This window comes from Gopherus evgoodei, chromosome 4 (assembly GCF_007399415.2).
Source record: "Gopherus evgoodei ecotype Sinaloan lineage chromosome 4, rGopEvg1_v1.p, whole genome shotgun sequence".
NCBI lineage: Eukaryota > Metazoa > Chordata > Testudines > Testudinidae > Gopherus > Gopherus evgoodei.
Window position 1 is genome coordinate 124369219 of NC_044325.1, and position 13065 is coordinate 124382283.

Genomic DNA, 13065 nt, shown 5'->3' on the forward strand with positions numbered 1-13065 from the left:
CCTTACAACTTCATTCATTGCTTTTTTTTAACTACACATTCATTGCTGCTTACTGACACTTGTTTACTTCAGAGTTACTAGCTGCTGAGACATATCATGTGATCCTAAGCTTCCAATCATATGTGGTCTACAGCATCCCATTGAGGAGTGAGTTTTGCTTATTCAAAAATGTAGGTCAGAAATACAAAATGTAGTCTGGGGAATTTCTCTGGTATCTGTCACCTGCTCTGATTCGCTTTCGCTGACTGACAGACCAATTAAGGTCTGAGCCAGTGCCTAGTAAAGACTCCCATTGACTCCAGTGGGCTTTGTATCAGGCTGGTCTTTGCAAAGTCAAGTCCATTTTTTGCAACAACATTTCTTTGACCTGGTTACTGGCTATGCCAAAAATAAGTCTGTCTATGATTAGTCCATTAGGTACTTGTCCAAATTCACATGACCATGTGTTATATAATTGTCAGTGGTCTCAGATGGCCCCTTGTTCTTTGCTGAGAAAATGCACCTTTCTCAGTTGACATATTTGTATGAATCACAGTATTCCTAGAATGCCTGATGTGATGTTTCACTCCATAATCTCTTATGAAAATATGCTTATGAGTGTGAATATAATGTAACTGGAATATACTTGTCACACAAGGTCTCTTGTAAGGTATTATTATAAAGATATCTTACAAGATTATAAAGTTTATAATCTACTGAGTATGTTCATCCTATTTGTATATATGTATCATTCTTGTATCTGAAACTAGAAATATGAAATATAACTCTGAGCTCCCATTGTAATTATGCAATGTGTGGGCCATTAATGATGGTTTGGAATCTTGACGGCTCCCATCAACTAGGACAACTGGTTGTAAATGATTCTATTTACTTGCAAGCCTTCCTGTGAGTCAGGCCAGGAAGAATGAAGGCTTGGGGTCTCACAGGACATGTGACCATGTCACCTGATACTGGAATCCATCTTAAACCTAGTGCTTTTCCATTTAGAAGGAGGGGTGGGGACCTAGAGAGACAAGATTCCCGCCTTGTGCCAAAGCTATAAACAGAACAGAACAAAGGAAGCTTCCAGTCATTTGAAAACCCCTAGTTTCCACCTAAAATGGCTGTTGGAATTAACAAAAATCGCACCAGGGAAAGGATTGGGCCCAGACTAGGAAAGAGTCTAGTCTGTGAAAGAAGCTTTTTGGAACATATCTGAGGGGAAGCTTTTACCTGTAATCAGTTTCTTAATGTATTAGGCTTAGACTTGCACATTTTTGCTTTATTTTGCATGGTGACTTACTTTGTTCAGTCTGTTATTACTTAGAACCACTTAAATCCTACTTTTTATACTTAATAAAATCACTCTTGTTTATTAGTAAACCCAGAGTAAGTGATCAATACCTGGGGGAGCAAACAGCTGTGCATATATTTCTATCAGTGTTATAGAGGGTGGACAATGTATGAGTTTATCCTGTATAAGCTTTGTACAGAGTAAAACGGATTTATTTTGGGTTTGGATCCCATTGGGAACTGGGTGTCTAGGAGATAGGTGACCTATTGAGCAGTTTTTGGTTAAAATCTGCAGCTTTGGAGGCGTGGACCAGACCTTGGTTTGTGTTGCAGCAGGCTAGCATGTCTCACTCAACAAGGCAGGGTTCTGGAAGTCCAAGATGGTAGGGAAAATGGGCTCAGAGGTAACTTCAGCATGTTAGGTGACAATTCCAAGGGGAATTCTGTGACCGAACCCATCACACCTGAATAACTTTGTCAACAGTTTACAGTGTCCTTGGCGTTCTCATTTGGGAGATATTCAATGCCACTGGGCCTGCCATGTAGAGGATTTCACCCTTTCTTGTCAACACCCCTTGTTTTCATGAGAATTTGGGAGCACTTTTGTTACTACTGCCCATTTTCTCTTAAAGACAACAGAGTCAGGGGGCTTCATTCACTCCATTTTTGCCAAGGAGTTAACAAGGAGTTAATAGGGATCTAACATAGCGATTGTGGGAAGAGACTGATCTTTATTTCCAGGCTCATCCTATGATCTGCGTTAACCAAGGTTATACATACCATTGTCCCATGGTGGAGGTTGGTATTCAATACCTACAGTGTCTAATGTAATAATTTATTTATATTGCAAGAGCATCTAGATGCACCAGTCATGGATCAGGCTGCCAATCTTCTAGGCACTGTATACCTATCCCCCATCACATCTTTATCTAATTTCACCCCTCTAGTTCTGTGCCTTCTATATCTTTACTCTCCATCTGCATCTCCATGCTCATTGTGCTTATTTTGCCACAGGGCAGTCTCCTTTGCTGTTCTTCTTTGTTACTGACAGGACTGGACTTGGCAGGAACGTGTCTGATAGGAATTCGCTTTACTGAGCAGAGGTATGGAACAAAAATGGGTTAATCAGTGCAAGATGAGCTCTGTATTGGGAAGTCTAGCTTCATAGGGAGCCTTCTTGTTCTGTGGAAGGTCCCAGCATTGCGGGAAGTCATGCAGCTCTGAAGAGACACCAAAGACAAAACCCTTGCATACACTGGGGTTTTGGCTCAATTTCAGCCACCAGTGTAAAACCCTAGTGTAGACAAGCAAAACTGCTATTTGTACTGATGGAGCTGACCCTGGTTTTGAGCAGCTATAGGAGTGGCTGGGCCTGATAGCTGTACCCAGAGCAAATCCCTACACAGACACTGATGTAAAGAAGGGGAGTGAAGAGAGTGATAGGAAAGCACTGACTAGACATGCTATTGTTCAATTGTGCAGTGAGTCAGCTAACTGGGGAAGCAATTATATAGTGAATCAATTATGATCTGCAGTAATAAGACAAGGAATCAATAATGAAACAATTATGCTGGGAGTCCATTAATGAAAGAGTCAATTGTACACCAAATCAATTATGCAGAGGGCAGTCAAGGGAATGGGGACAACAGCCAGCTAGTCGGGAGCTGATACTACCAGGTCTAGACAATCAGGGATTAAGTGATGTCAATAGTCAAGTAAAGTTGTAAAGACATGACTACGACTCTGGTGTTGGTTGGGTGCCCAGTTCCTCCAGCCCAGCAGGAGACAGAGAGAAGATAGCACTGGCATGGTGATGCCTGGAAGAAGTGGTAGCGAGGGCCTACAGGTGTCTCATCAGCAACACCTTCATGACTGGGAGCAAAGGGGAAGGTTGGGAAGGATCTGGATCCCATGAAGGCTAAATCCACCAACTCTCTCCCCGCCTCCCTCCCAAACAAAAAATCCTAGATAAACATTAAATGAGATCTGAATCCCAGGGTCCCTGTTTCCCTCGATAGTTTCTAACCACATCTCCCAAAATCTAGATGAGGAGGTGGGGATGGAGGCAGAGGTATCGTTCCCAGCTCCCTTTGTTTCTGATGAGTAAACAGAAAAGGTCTGGGCCCAAGGGCCTGAAGCCTGTTAGCACTGCTGCTGCGTGATCACATCTGGTACCAAGTGTTTCCCAAATAGCCCCTGCTGGGCTAATCCATGTGCAGAAAATGCCTCGGCAGCAATACTGTCGAGTAGGGGTCCTGGCGGCAGCTTGGTGTTGTGTGTGCTGTGGTTATTTCAGCATGATGGTGCTTGCTCTAGGTGCCACGGCTGTCTTTGGGTTCACGCCTGCCCGCACCAGGCAGGGACTGTCTGGAAACGAATTAACTCTTCCTGTGCCAAAGCTACGCCGCATCCAGGAGTTAACGAAGCAGGGAGTCAGCTGGGGCCTGGGAGGGTTGTGGCATATGCAGGAACCATGGGCAGGGCCTAGTGCTTGGGGGAAGGGAATGGAGGTGTCTCCCTACCAAACATGCTAGGCCCCTCAGCTCCAGAACCCCGGTGCTCTGCGCCAGGGCCGGATTAACCTTTTGTGGGCCTGGCACCAAACATATTTGTGGGCCCCCATGGAGTCAATGGAGTGTGGCACAGAAGGAGTCGGTCCACGGAGCAAGGGGCCAGCCTGGGGCCTAGCATGGGCGGCCCTGCTCCGCCAAGCCCAGTGCAAAGGCACTATTTACAAACCAGCAGTTGCCATATGCACAGTGGCCCACCCAGCCCTGTGCTGCCACCATGCCCCTTCCCCTTAGGGATGGGCCCATGCCAAGCCACAGAGCCCCCCGCCCCTCCAACACTGGAACAGCCCTCTGATTCCCTATGGCCAGAGGGCCCCCCCGACCATGCCACAAATGCACAGTGCCCTGCACAACACACCTGCCCAGCACCCCCTGCTCACAGCCCCACTACAACTGCCTAGCACCCCACATAGAACCCCCATTCCCTAGTGCCCCAGCACACAGATCTTCCCCACCCCATCACAGCCCAGCAACCCCCACCACCCATACCCTCCAGACAACCTCTCCCCCACGCCCTGCCTCTCGGCCACATTCACCAGCCCTGCTGGGAGGTGACTATCTGCTGGGATGAATTGCCAGTGCAGGTCCCGAGGCAGGGAATAGTTCTGACCCCTCGGGAGAGGTGCGATCAGCCAGGCCACGGCCTGCCCCAGCCAGCCACCCTCAGGACCCACTTGCCTGGAGGGGCCCAACCAAGCGGCCCCAATGTCCCCCCCACCCCCAACTGGCTGAGACTGGCCAGGCTTCTGCACCAGTCCCAAGTGCCTCAGCTCCAGTGAAACAGGTGCGGCTCCAAAGGTGGTGGGAAGCAGAGATGGGAGCCCCAGGTGCACTGTTATCTGGCCAGGGGGCAGAGAGAAGCCAGCAGTTGGGGCCAAGGGCTGAAGAGAAGCTAGTGTTGGGTAGAGCCAGCAGCCTGGGGCGGGGGGGGGTCTAAGGATGCAGTCCATGGACCTGGCTCCATGGCGCCACTGGCATAGGGTAACCAGATGTCCTGTTTTTAAAGGGACAGTCCCACTTTTGGGAACTTCTTCTTATATAGGCGCTTATTATCCCCCACGCCCATCTGGTTTTTTCACAGTTGCTGTCTGGCCACCCAGCGCTGACACCATTGTAAACCCAGCACTGGCTCTGCCCCCACACGGCTGATCATGGCAGCTGAGCCCTGGAGGGTTTGGCCTGTTCTGTCCATGGGAGGATTAGCCCAGGTCAGAGCCGGGCCAGACCTAGGAATTACCCTCCCCCCATCCTGGGCACGCGCTCTCGGGGGAGGGGCGCTTAGTGACAGCAGCCTGAGGCCCAGCCCCGCCCCTTCCTGTGGGAGAGCGCTTGGCTGACTCCCGCCCCTCCCCCTCCGCAGCCTCGCTGTGGAACGAAGATGGCGCGCTGCAGAAAGCGCTGAACACCGGGCTAGCTGCGGAGCGTACCATTCTCCCAGGGGCGATCACCTTCTTCCCCCCTACCTCCACAGCAATGGTGAGGCTCACTTCCGGACGAGGACCGGAACCCGGAAGTGTATGGTACTGGAAGCTCCCTGTGTGCTCACAGGTGAGTTGTCTCTGATTATCGGCTCTTTATCGCTTAACCCCTTCCCGGCTAGGTCTCGCGAGAACAGGGGGGATTTGCTCTCTTCTTCCCCTGCTCTCAGCTGGCGACAGGGGCGGGAGGCTTGACGGACTGTGCGCGAGACGATGCGCTGACGTTCCATACGCCCCGCCTTCCTCTCTCGCGCGCCGATCTCTCTCCCCCTCTCCAGGTGGAGTGGCAGGTGCATTAGCCCCCAATGTCCAGCCCAGCGCGTGGTGCCCTTCGCCAGCGGTGGGAGGGGCTGTCTCGGCCCACACCCCACCCTGCTCTCGCACCAACACAGCCGGGACAGTGCCGTCAGGGTGGGTAACTCGGCCCCCGCACAGCCAGAGCGGATGGCTTGCTCCAATGTACCCAGCACTGGCCCTTCCTCATGTGGGTGACTTGCATCAGTGTCCAGTGTAGTCCTCGTGTGGGTGAATTGTGCCCGCACATCCAGCCGCACCCTATGTTCACGACTCACATTATGCTCTGCCGGCCTGGGAGTGGGCTGTACCCAATGGGCCTAACACCAACCTTAAGTGAATGACTCATGCCAACCCTCCTGTTGCTGCTGCCAGGTGAGTGACTTGTGCCATTGCAGCCAGGGCTGCCCCATGCACGTGACTTGCACCAACCCTTCCAGACCCAGCATATGTGGGTGACTTATGCCAACACGCTCAGTGGATCTGACCCCATAGGCCGCCTCATAAGCCACTTGCTTTCACTATTACTAATGAATGGCCCTCATCAGCTGAGAAATAACATTGCTGCTCATCAAACGACTTACTAAATAGGTCCCCCCGCCCCCATCCCCTTCACACTGGGCTTTCCAGGCTTCTGATTTTAGGGCCTCTTCAGCAGAAGCCAGTTCTACCAGTGAACATTCTCTGTTGAAATTATTCTAATATAGGTGTGGCCATGCCATTAGAATTGCTTTTGTTCTCTAGGAGATTATAGATACGCTGAAACGAGGTAGGGTTTCCAGCTGCCCAAGTTCTCACTGCCCTGTTTCATTCATCTTGTGAATGTGGCTCCTGGGACAGATAAGAGCCCGGAGTTTGTTTCTCAGTCTACAGTGTGATGACAAAATTTGCTGATGCACATATGCCTTCTGGTTTCATAACATGATTATTAGATGGGTTTGGTTGTGAGACTGATGCAACATCTCCAGAGGCAGAATCTATGAGATGCTTCACTTGAACCAGGGGCAGAACAGACAGCCGCAGTTACTACTAGGTTAAAATCTGCACTAGTTGTCTCATTGGTCCCTTTTCGCACCTCTGCAGAAATGTACCTCTTTTTTTTTTCCCCGTTTAGTTTTTATTTTGTTCACAGTTACTGTGTATAGCACTTTTCTGACAAAGTATGACCTTAACGTGTAACAAAGCTAAATGGCACAAGACAGCCAGAGCATATATAAATGATGGAAAAGAGTGCTGCAAAGGGTTTATTCCACTGACCTCAGTAGAGTTAATCCTGATTTACAAAGGTGTAAGAGCCCATTGCATGGAAAAGATTAAAGTATTTATTCATAAAGGGAAAAGAAAGGAAAGAGAAATTCAGGTGTGACATAGGCAAGAAGATAAAAACTTATTGTCAGACATAATTTGAAAAGGTAGGGAGATACAGGAAGGCTGTTCCAGGTGTCAGGAGTGCCAGAGTGGAAAGCATTTACATCAGGTGATGTGTAGAGGATTAGCATGAAAATATGCAGGGAAGTGTGTCCAGAGATAGACGATTGGTTTTAAAAACAAAGGGGGATCATATTGAGCATAATCCTGAAATAAATGGCCAGCTAGTGAAGTTGTTTAAGAATTGGGTTGATATAACCACACTATTTGGTATGTCTGAGAAGGTGTTTTTCTCCACTTTTAAATGCCTTTGTCCTGGCATAGTGTATGAATCACCTCCCTCTTTTGTCCCTGAAATGGAAATGCAATGTTGTTGTATCCATGTTTGTCTCAGGATATTAGAGAGACAAGGTAGATGGATAATATCTTTTATTGGACCAACTTCTCTTCATGAGAGTGACAAGCTTTTGAGCTTACCTCTATTGCCAGCAGATGTTGGTCCAAAAAAAGATATTACCTCACTCACCTTGTCTCCCTGAAATGGAAAGACAGTTGCCAAAATCAAAATGGCTAGATCTGCTGTGTTTTCTTTTTCTCTCTGTCCTCAGACTCTCCGTTGTCTGTAGTGTGACAGAATCCTCCCCACCACTGTTGGTTGACATCATTTATCAAAGCCTCTTGTTAAGTCTGTCATGGGATTTATATCTATATATTGTCAATGTGCAGCTTGCTTTGTGAAATCTAGTAGTTGTCCATTTACACTCCTCATCTCTTAGGAATTCACATTCCCCAGTGAAAATGGAGACATTAAGGGACCTATCTGTGAAGGAGCTCCAGGAGCTGCAGGGGAATTCTGAGGAGATCCAGCGTCTGGCACTGGAATCAACAGAGGTAAACATTACCATGCATGCTGCAGGGTGAGGAAAGTGTGTGGATGTAGATAGGAGGTACTGCTCCTCATTGGCTGTGGCTTTTGATCTCCCCTCTCAGGTCCAGGAACTACAGCTGGAAAGGGAGATGGCCTTGGCCACAAACCGAAGCCTGGCAGAGCAGAACCTGGAGTTCCAGACACCGCTGGAAACTGGCCGCACAAACCTTTCCGACAGATACCAGAAGCTGCAGAAGCTGGCAGAACAGTGCCAGGAGCAGAAGGCAAAACTGGGTACATGTCTCCCAAACCACCCACCCTCCCGAGTGCAGTCAGGTCATCTATAACCAGGGCTTCTTCCCCTCCTCCCTCCCGACCCACTTCCTGCCCAGCAGATTGAGGAGCTCCCTTTCCGTACAAGGGGTCTGTATTCTGAATCTGTCTTCTCCAGATTTCAGAGTAGCAGCCAAGTTAGTCTATATCCGCAAAAAGAACAGGAGTACTTGTGGCACCTTAGAGACTAACAAATTTATTTCAGCATGAGCTTTCGTGAGCTACAGCTCACTTCTTCGGATGCATAGAATGGAACACACAGACAGGAGATATTTATACATACAGAGAACATGAAAAGGTGGAAATATGCATACCAGCAGGAACAGTCTAATCAATTGAGATGACTCTTCCTGTTGGTATGCATATTTCCACCTTTTCATGTTCTCTGTATGTATAAATATCTCCTGTCTGTGTGTTCCATTCTATGCATCCGAAGAAGTGAGCTGTAGCTCACGAAAGCTCATGCTGAAATAAATTTGTTAGTCTCTAAGGTGCCACAAGTACTCCTGTCTTCTCCTGGTGTTTGTTCAGACTGACCTGGACAGAATAGAGGTGATGCCCTAGTCAAAAGAGACTGCACAATGTTGGTTTCTCCTTCTGTTTTCTTCCTATATTAAAACTTCCCAAGGCAGCGAAGGTTCCTGTTGTGATTGTGAGGGGTTTAACAGAGTTTTGGTGGCATGGGGCAGGAAGGTGACATAGTTTCTACTTCTTTACACTTTGCTGGGATCATGAGTCAGAGCATAGAGCTTTGGGATAGGTCCGTAATATTGTTTCTGAGAGATCTGGAGACATGGTTATTTTGCCTAGTTTCTGTATGTCACATTTTAGTCATCACATTTTTCCTCCCTAGAGAAATTCTCTGCGGCGATGCAGCCTGGGACCCTGTTAAATCTTCTGCAGGTGGAGGGCCAAAGGATCGAAGAGGAATCTGAGGTGATTCTAACTTTTAAGTCCAAATTGAAATAAAATTGCCATTAGTCAATCTCCCTGAAAACTTGAAATTATCCTCTCCAACCAACACCCTAAATTGGAGATTATCTCCCATTGATTGACACCATTGTCCTAAAGATTGGGATTATCACTCCTTTATGGTTGAGTGGTTTAACTGTTTCCATGTGATCTAGGCCATGTCTGAGAACATGGGGTCTGAGCTGGAGCTGGTAGAGAACATTAGAGGGGGCAGCAGTGGTATCAGTGGTGCCTTGTGTTTCAGACTATGGCCGAGAAGTTCCTGGAGGGCGAAGTGCCACTGGAGATATTTCTTGAGCAGTTTTCCTCCATGAGGAAGTTGTCCCACCTGCGACGGGTCAGAGTGGAAAAGCTCCAGGAGGTACTGAGGAAGTCTGAAGCTTCACAGGAACCAGCCAGTGACTCTCATTTTAACCACCAGCATCCTGCTCCTCACATAACTCCTGGGCCTGCTGATGAGCAGCAGCCACAGCCCTTCCAATCAGGAACACCATCCTTCCCTTTGCCCTATAGTCCAGCCCCAGGCATGCCTGTAGGCCCTACAGCCCATGGAGCTCTCCAACCTGCTCCTTTCTCTGGAGCACCAGTTATAATGGGGCCCCTCACCTCCTCTCAGCCAAGCACCCAACCCACATTTCCCTATAAACCAGCTTCTGGATACCCAGCTGGAGGCTCAACACCAGGATACTCCCAGCCTCAGACAAGAGGCTTATCTTCAGCTCCAGGGTACCTTGGGTCTCCATGCAGAGGTCCACCAGCTGCCTCAGGTAACCCTCAATCCCAGCCCAGAGCTCCATCTGGACTGGGGTACCCCCAGCCTCCATATTTCCCACCAGGAGGTGGAAGACCACAGTGTCCATACCCAACCCAGCCACCGCTACCTAGTTTCCCAATTTCATCCCAGCCTCCGTATCCCCCAGCTTCACATTCTCCCTTTGGATACCCACCACCTCAAGGCCCTGCTTGGCCTGGATACTAGTCAGTACTTCTGGAGAACTTTCTTCATCATCCTCTCCTGTGTCATGGTCTGAGATATCAATCCTTGCTGAGAAATAAGCGAAAGAAGAAAGAGATGCCAGTGTTGTCCTCAGATCCATACATGTATAAGCATTATGTATGATGAGAGGTGTGGTTCTGGCGTCATATACACACTAGCAGCATAAGGTGTAAGACAAAGGGACACCGTAACAGGACATCCGAGGATTGCACTATTTTAGGTTTTGGTTAATGAATAATACCGTGTGATGACTGCCGGCATTCTTCAGTGGCCACTTGTACTGGTTGGTCATTCGAAGCCGTGTTAGAAATACAAATAGTGGGCCAGATTCTCTGCTACTATAAATGGGCAAAACATGCACCAGCTGAGGACCTATGCATGAGATGCCTGTGTGTACATGGATATATACCAAAAGAATTCTAAACACACAGGTTTGTGAGAGATGGAGTGAGAATCTCAAACAATATTTGACCAGAAATGCTCATATTTCTTCCCAGGGAACTCACTTGGAAACTAGATTAGCAGAGTCAGCCAGATTCAGAATCAATGCATAATTTATCTTGTCAGTGTTAATTGACTAGCTAGTATGTTGGGATAGGTCAGTCCTTGATATGCCCCATGTCACTGTAGCATAACTCCAAAACCGGCTTCAGTCCTCCCACTGCCAGCACACTGCAGGGCCAGCGTTTCCTTACCACTACAATTTTACTGCAAAGCAAAGGTCTGTCCAGTGCTGCCACTGTCTATCCACTTCAGCTGTTTCCAGCCTACTCATGGGGAAAGGCCTCTTTAGCACTGGTCCCTTTTAGCTATGAGACAGGCTGTGAGCCCTCCTTTGCAGGATGTGGATTATCACAGAGAAGGCATCAGGGTCATGAAATATCCCTGGGATTCGATATGTGGAATATCAGTTCTGCCATGGAGATAAAATGGGTTGGCGTGATGCTTCTGGAGCTGCTAGCAATTTAGAGGCAAGGCAGCATGTGCCTTGACCTGTAGAAATCTGGGTGACTGAGCCTTATTTGCTGATTGATGGTGGAAACACTACTACTATCCAAACTTTGGTAATGGTTCAATGAAACACTGAGGCATGTAAGGCCTCCTGCAATGCCTCTTCCTTCTCTCTAGTGACCTGCGGTAGGGTTGAAGGTACACTGGATCACGAAGCATCCAGTATCCCTTGCATTACCCCGCCTCTGCCCCTTTCCTCCTATGTTGACCTGAGGAAACAATGGACCCAACAGAGAATGAAGGATTCTGAACATAAATGGTATTTTTGCTTTGCTCTGCACTTACCTACCAAATTCTGTTTGCTTGCCTGTAAGTTATTTATAAAGATAGATGACTAATGGACTAGACCAGGTTGAATGCTTTTGAATTTGGTGGAAACGGGTCCCTATCTGTGATTAATTAGAGTAATAAAACTTGATTAATTGCACACAGGGTTGCAGCTGTGATTGTTTTGGGACATGAAGTGGTGCCTGGTTGAAATTTTGTATTGATTTTGTGTTTTTGCCAACTCAGCATCCTTCCATTGATTTCCCTTTGATCATGTTCATATAATCTTTCCTCTTCTATCTCTTGCTGCCAAATTCTCTATACATCATCCTTCCAGCCTTTCAGTCTGCAACCTACCCTAGGCGCCCATTTATGCAATCCTCTTCTCCAGGGGCCAATTGATCTCATGCTTCAGCATCGTTTCTCCTTTACCTTCCTCTTCTGTGCACTGTAGTTTCTATCCTCCATTTTCCCATCCTGCGCCTCATTCCTTTGTCTCATTCCCTTTCAGTCTTGGTTTAATACTGACCTCCTCAACCCCCATTTCTGCAGCTTTGGGTGTCTCAAAGCTGACCTGAATGGACCCTCTCTCTCAGCTTGAATGAGAGGGTAATTCCCTCTCCATGGTTACACACACCCAGTCACAATTACAAACCCAGAAAAGGCTATTGTCAAAGTTTGTTTATTTTGTTTTTTTTAAAGGGCAGGTCCTGTCATCTCCATATTGTTTGGCCTGTTCCATCTACAGCACCAGCTGAGTAGTTCTTTAGTGCCCAGGATGCATGGTGACCTTCACTGAGAAGCAAATTCTGTGAAAGAGAACTAGTCATTGATCTTCTGGTATTGGTTTTGTAAACTTTTTCTAACTAGTTCCCTAAATTCATGGAAATATAAAAAGCAACAAAGAGTCCTGTGGTACCTTATAGACTAACAGACATATTGGAGCATAAGCTTTCGTGGGTGGATACCCACTTTGTCAGATGTAGTCTGTAAGGTGCCACAGGACTCTTTGTTGCTTTTTACAGATCCAGACTAACACAGCTACCCCTCTGATACATGGAAATATAAATTCTCTGGGTGTTCCCCCTTGCTCACTGTTTCTTTATCTACTGGAAACAGCAACAATAGCACAAACTCCTATGTTTCAAACAGTCTTGCTGCAGATGTAAGGAGTGAGTTTTTTCTTCATTTTGTCTGGGTGAGAAGAGCATAGCTGGGTTTTGTTGTTTATTTCACAAATAACATCATATGCCTGTCTGTGACATAACAGCTGTCTGCTGAGGAGATAATGAAATTACAGGACAGTGAGTTAAAACAAAGAATGGTTGGATTAACTCAGAATCAGATGTGATAATCTGTTTTCACACACATGTTCTTTAGTCATAGGGAAGGAGAAAGAAGCAGAAACCTAGCGTCATAGACTTTAAGGTCAGAAGGGACCATTATGATTGTCTAGTCTGACTTCCTGCAGAACACAGGCCAGATTGGTTTCGTAAATTTTCTGCATGGTGTCACCGTATACTTAATAGCACTATAGTTTGGGGTAGAGTGTGAAGTGTATTTCAGGAGTAGTCTAAGAGAAGGCTCTTAAAAATCTGCAAGTATCTATCTTATTTTTCTAGGAACTTATACTGC

The 13065-nt window shown here is 47.3% G+C and overlaps 1 protein-coding gene across 2 annotated transcripts; it reads left to right on the forward strand.

Moving 5' to 3' along the window:
• Nucleotides 1-5197: 5197 nt before the first annotated feature.
• VPS37C (VPS37C subunit of ESCRT-I) lies at nt 5198-11590 on the forward strand. Of its 2 annotated transcripts, none has more exons than XM_030560889.1 (5): nt 5198-5390; nt 7759-7873; nt 7973-8144; nt 9037-9119; nt 9400-11590. In XM_030560889.1, the coding sequence occupies exons 2-5, from the start codon at nt 7781-7783 to the stop codon at nt 10132-10134; spliced, it is 1083 nt and encodes a 360-aa protein (XP_030416749.1). In that variant the 5' UTR covers nt 5198-5390; nt 7759-7780; the 3' UTR covers nt 10135-11590. The 2 variants fall into 2 exon arrangements, with proteins under 2 accessions (XP_030416749.1, XP_030416748.1); XM_030560888.1 differs by lacking the exon at nt 5198-5390 and adding an exon at nt 5410-5989.
• Nucleotides 11591-13065: the final 1475 nt, after the last annotated feature.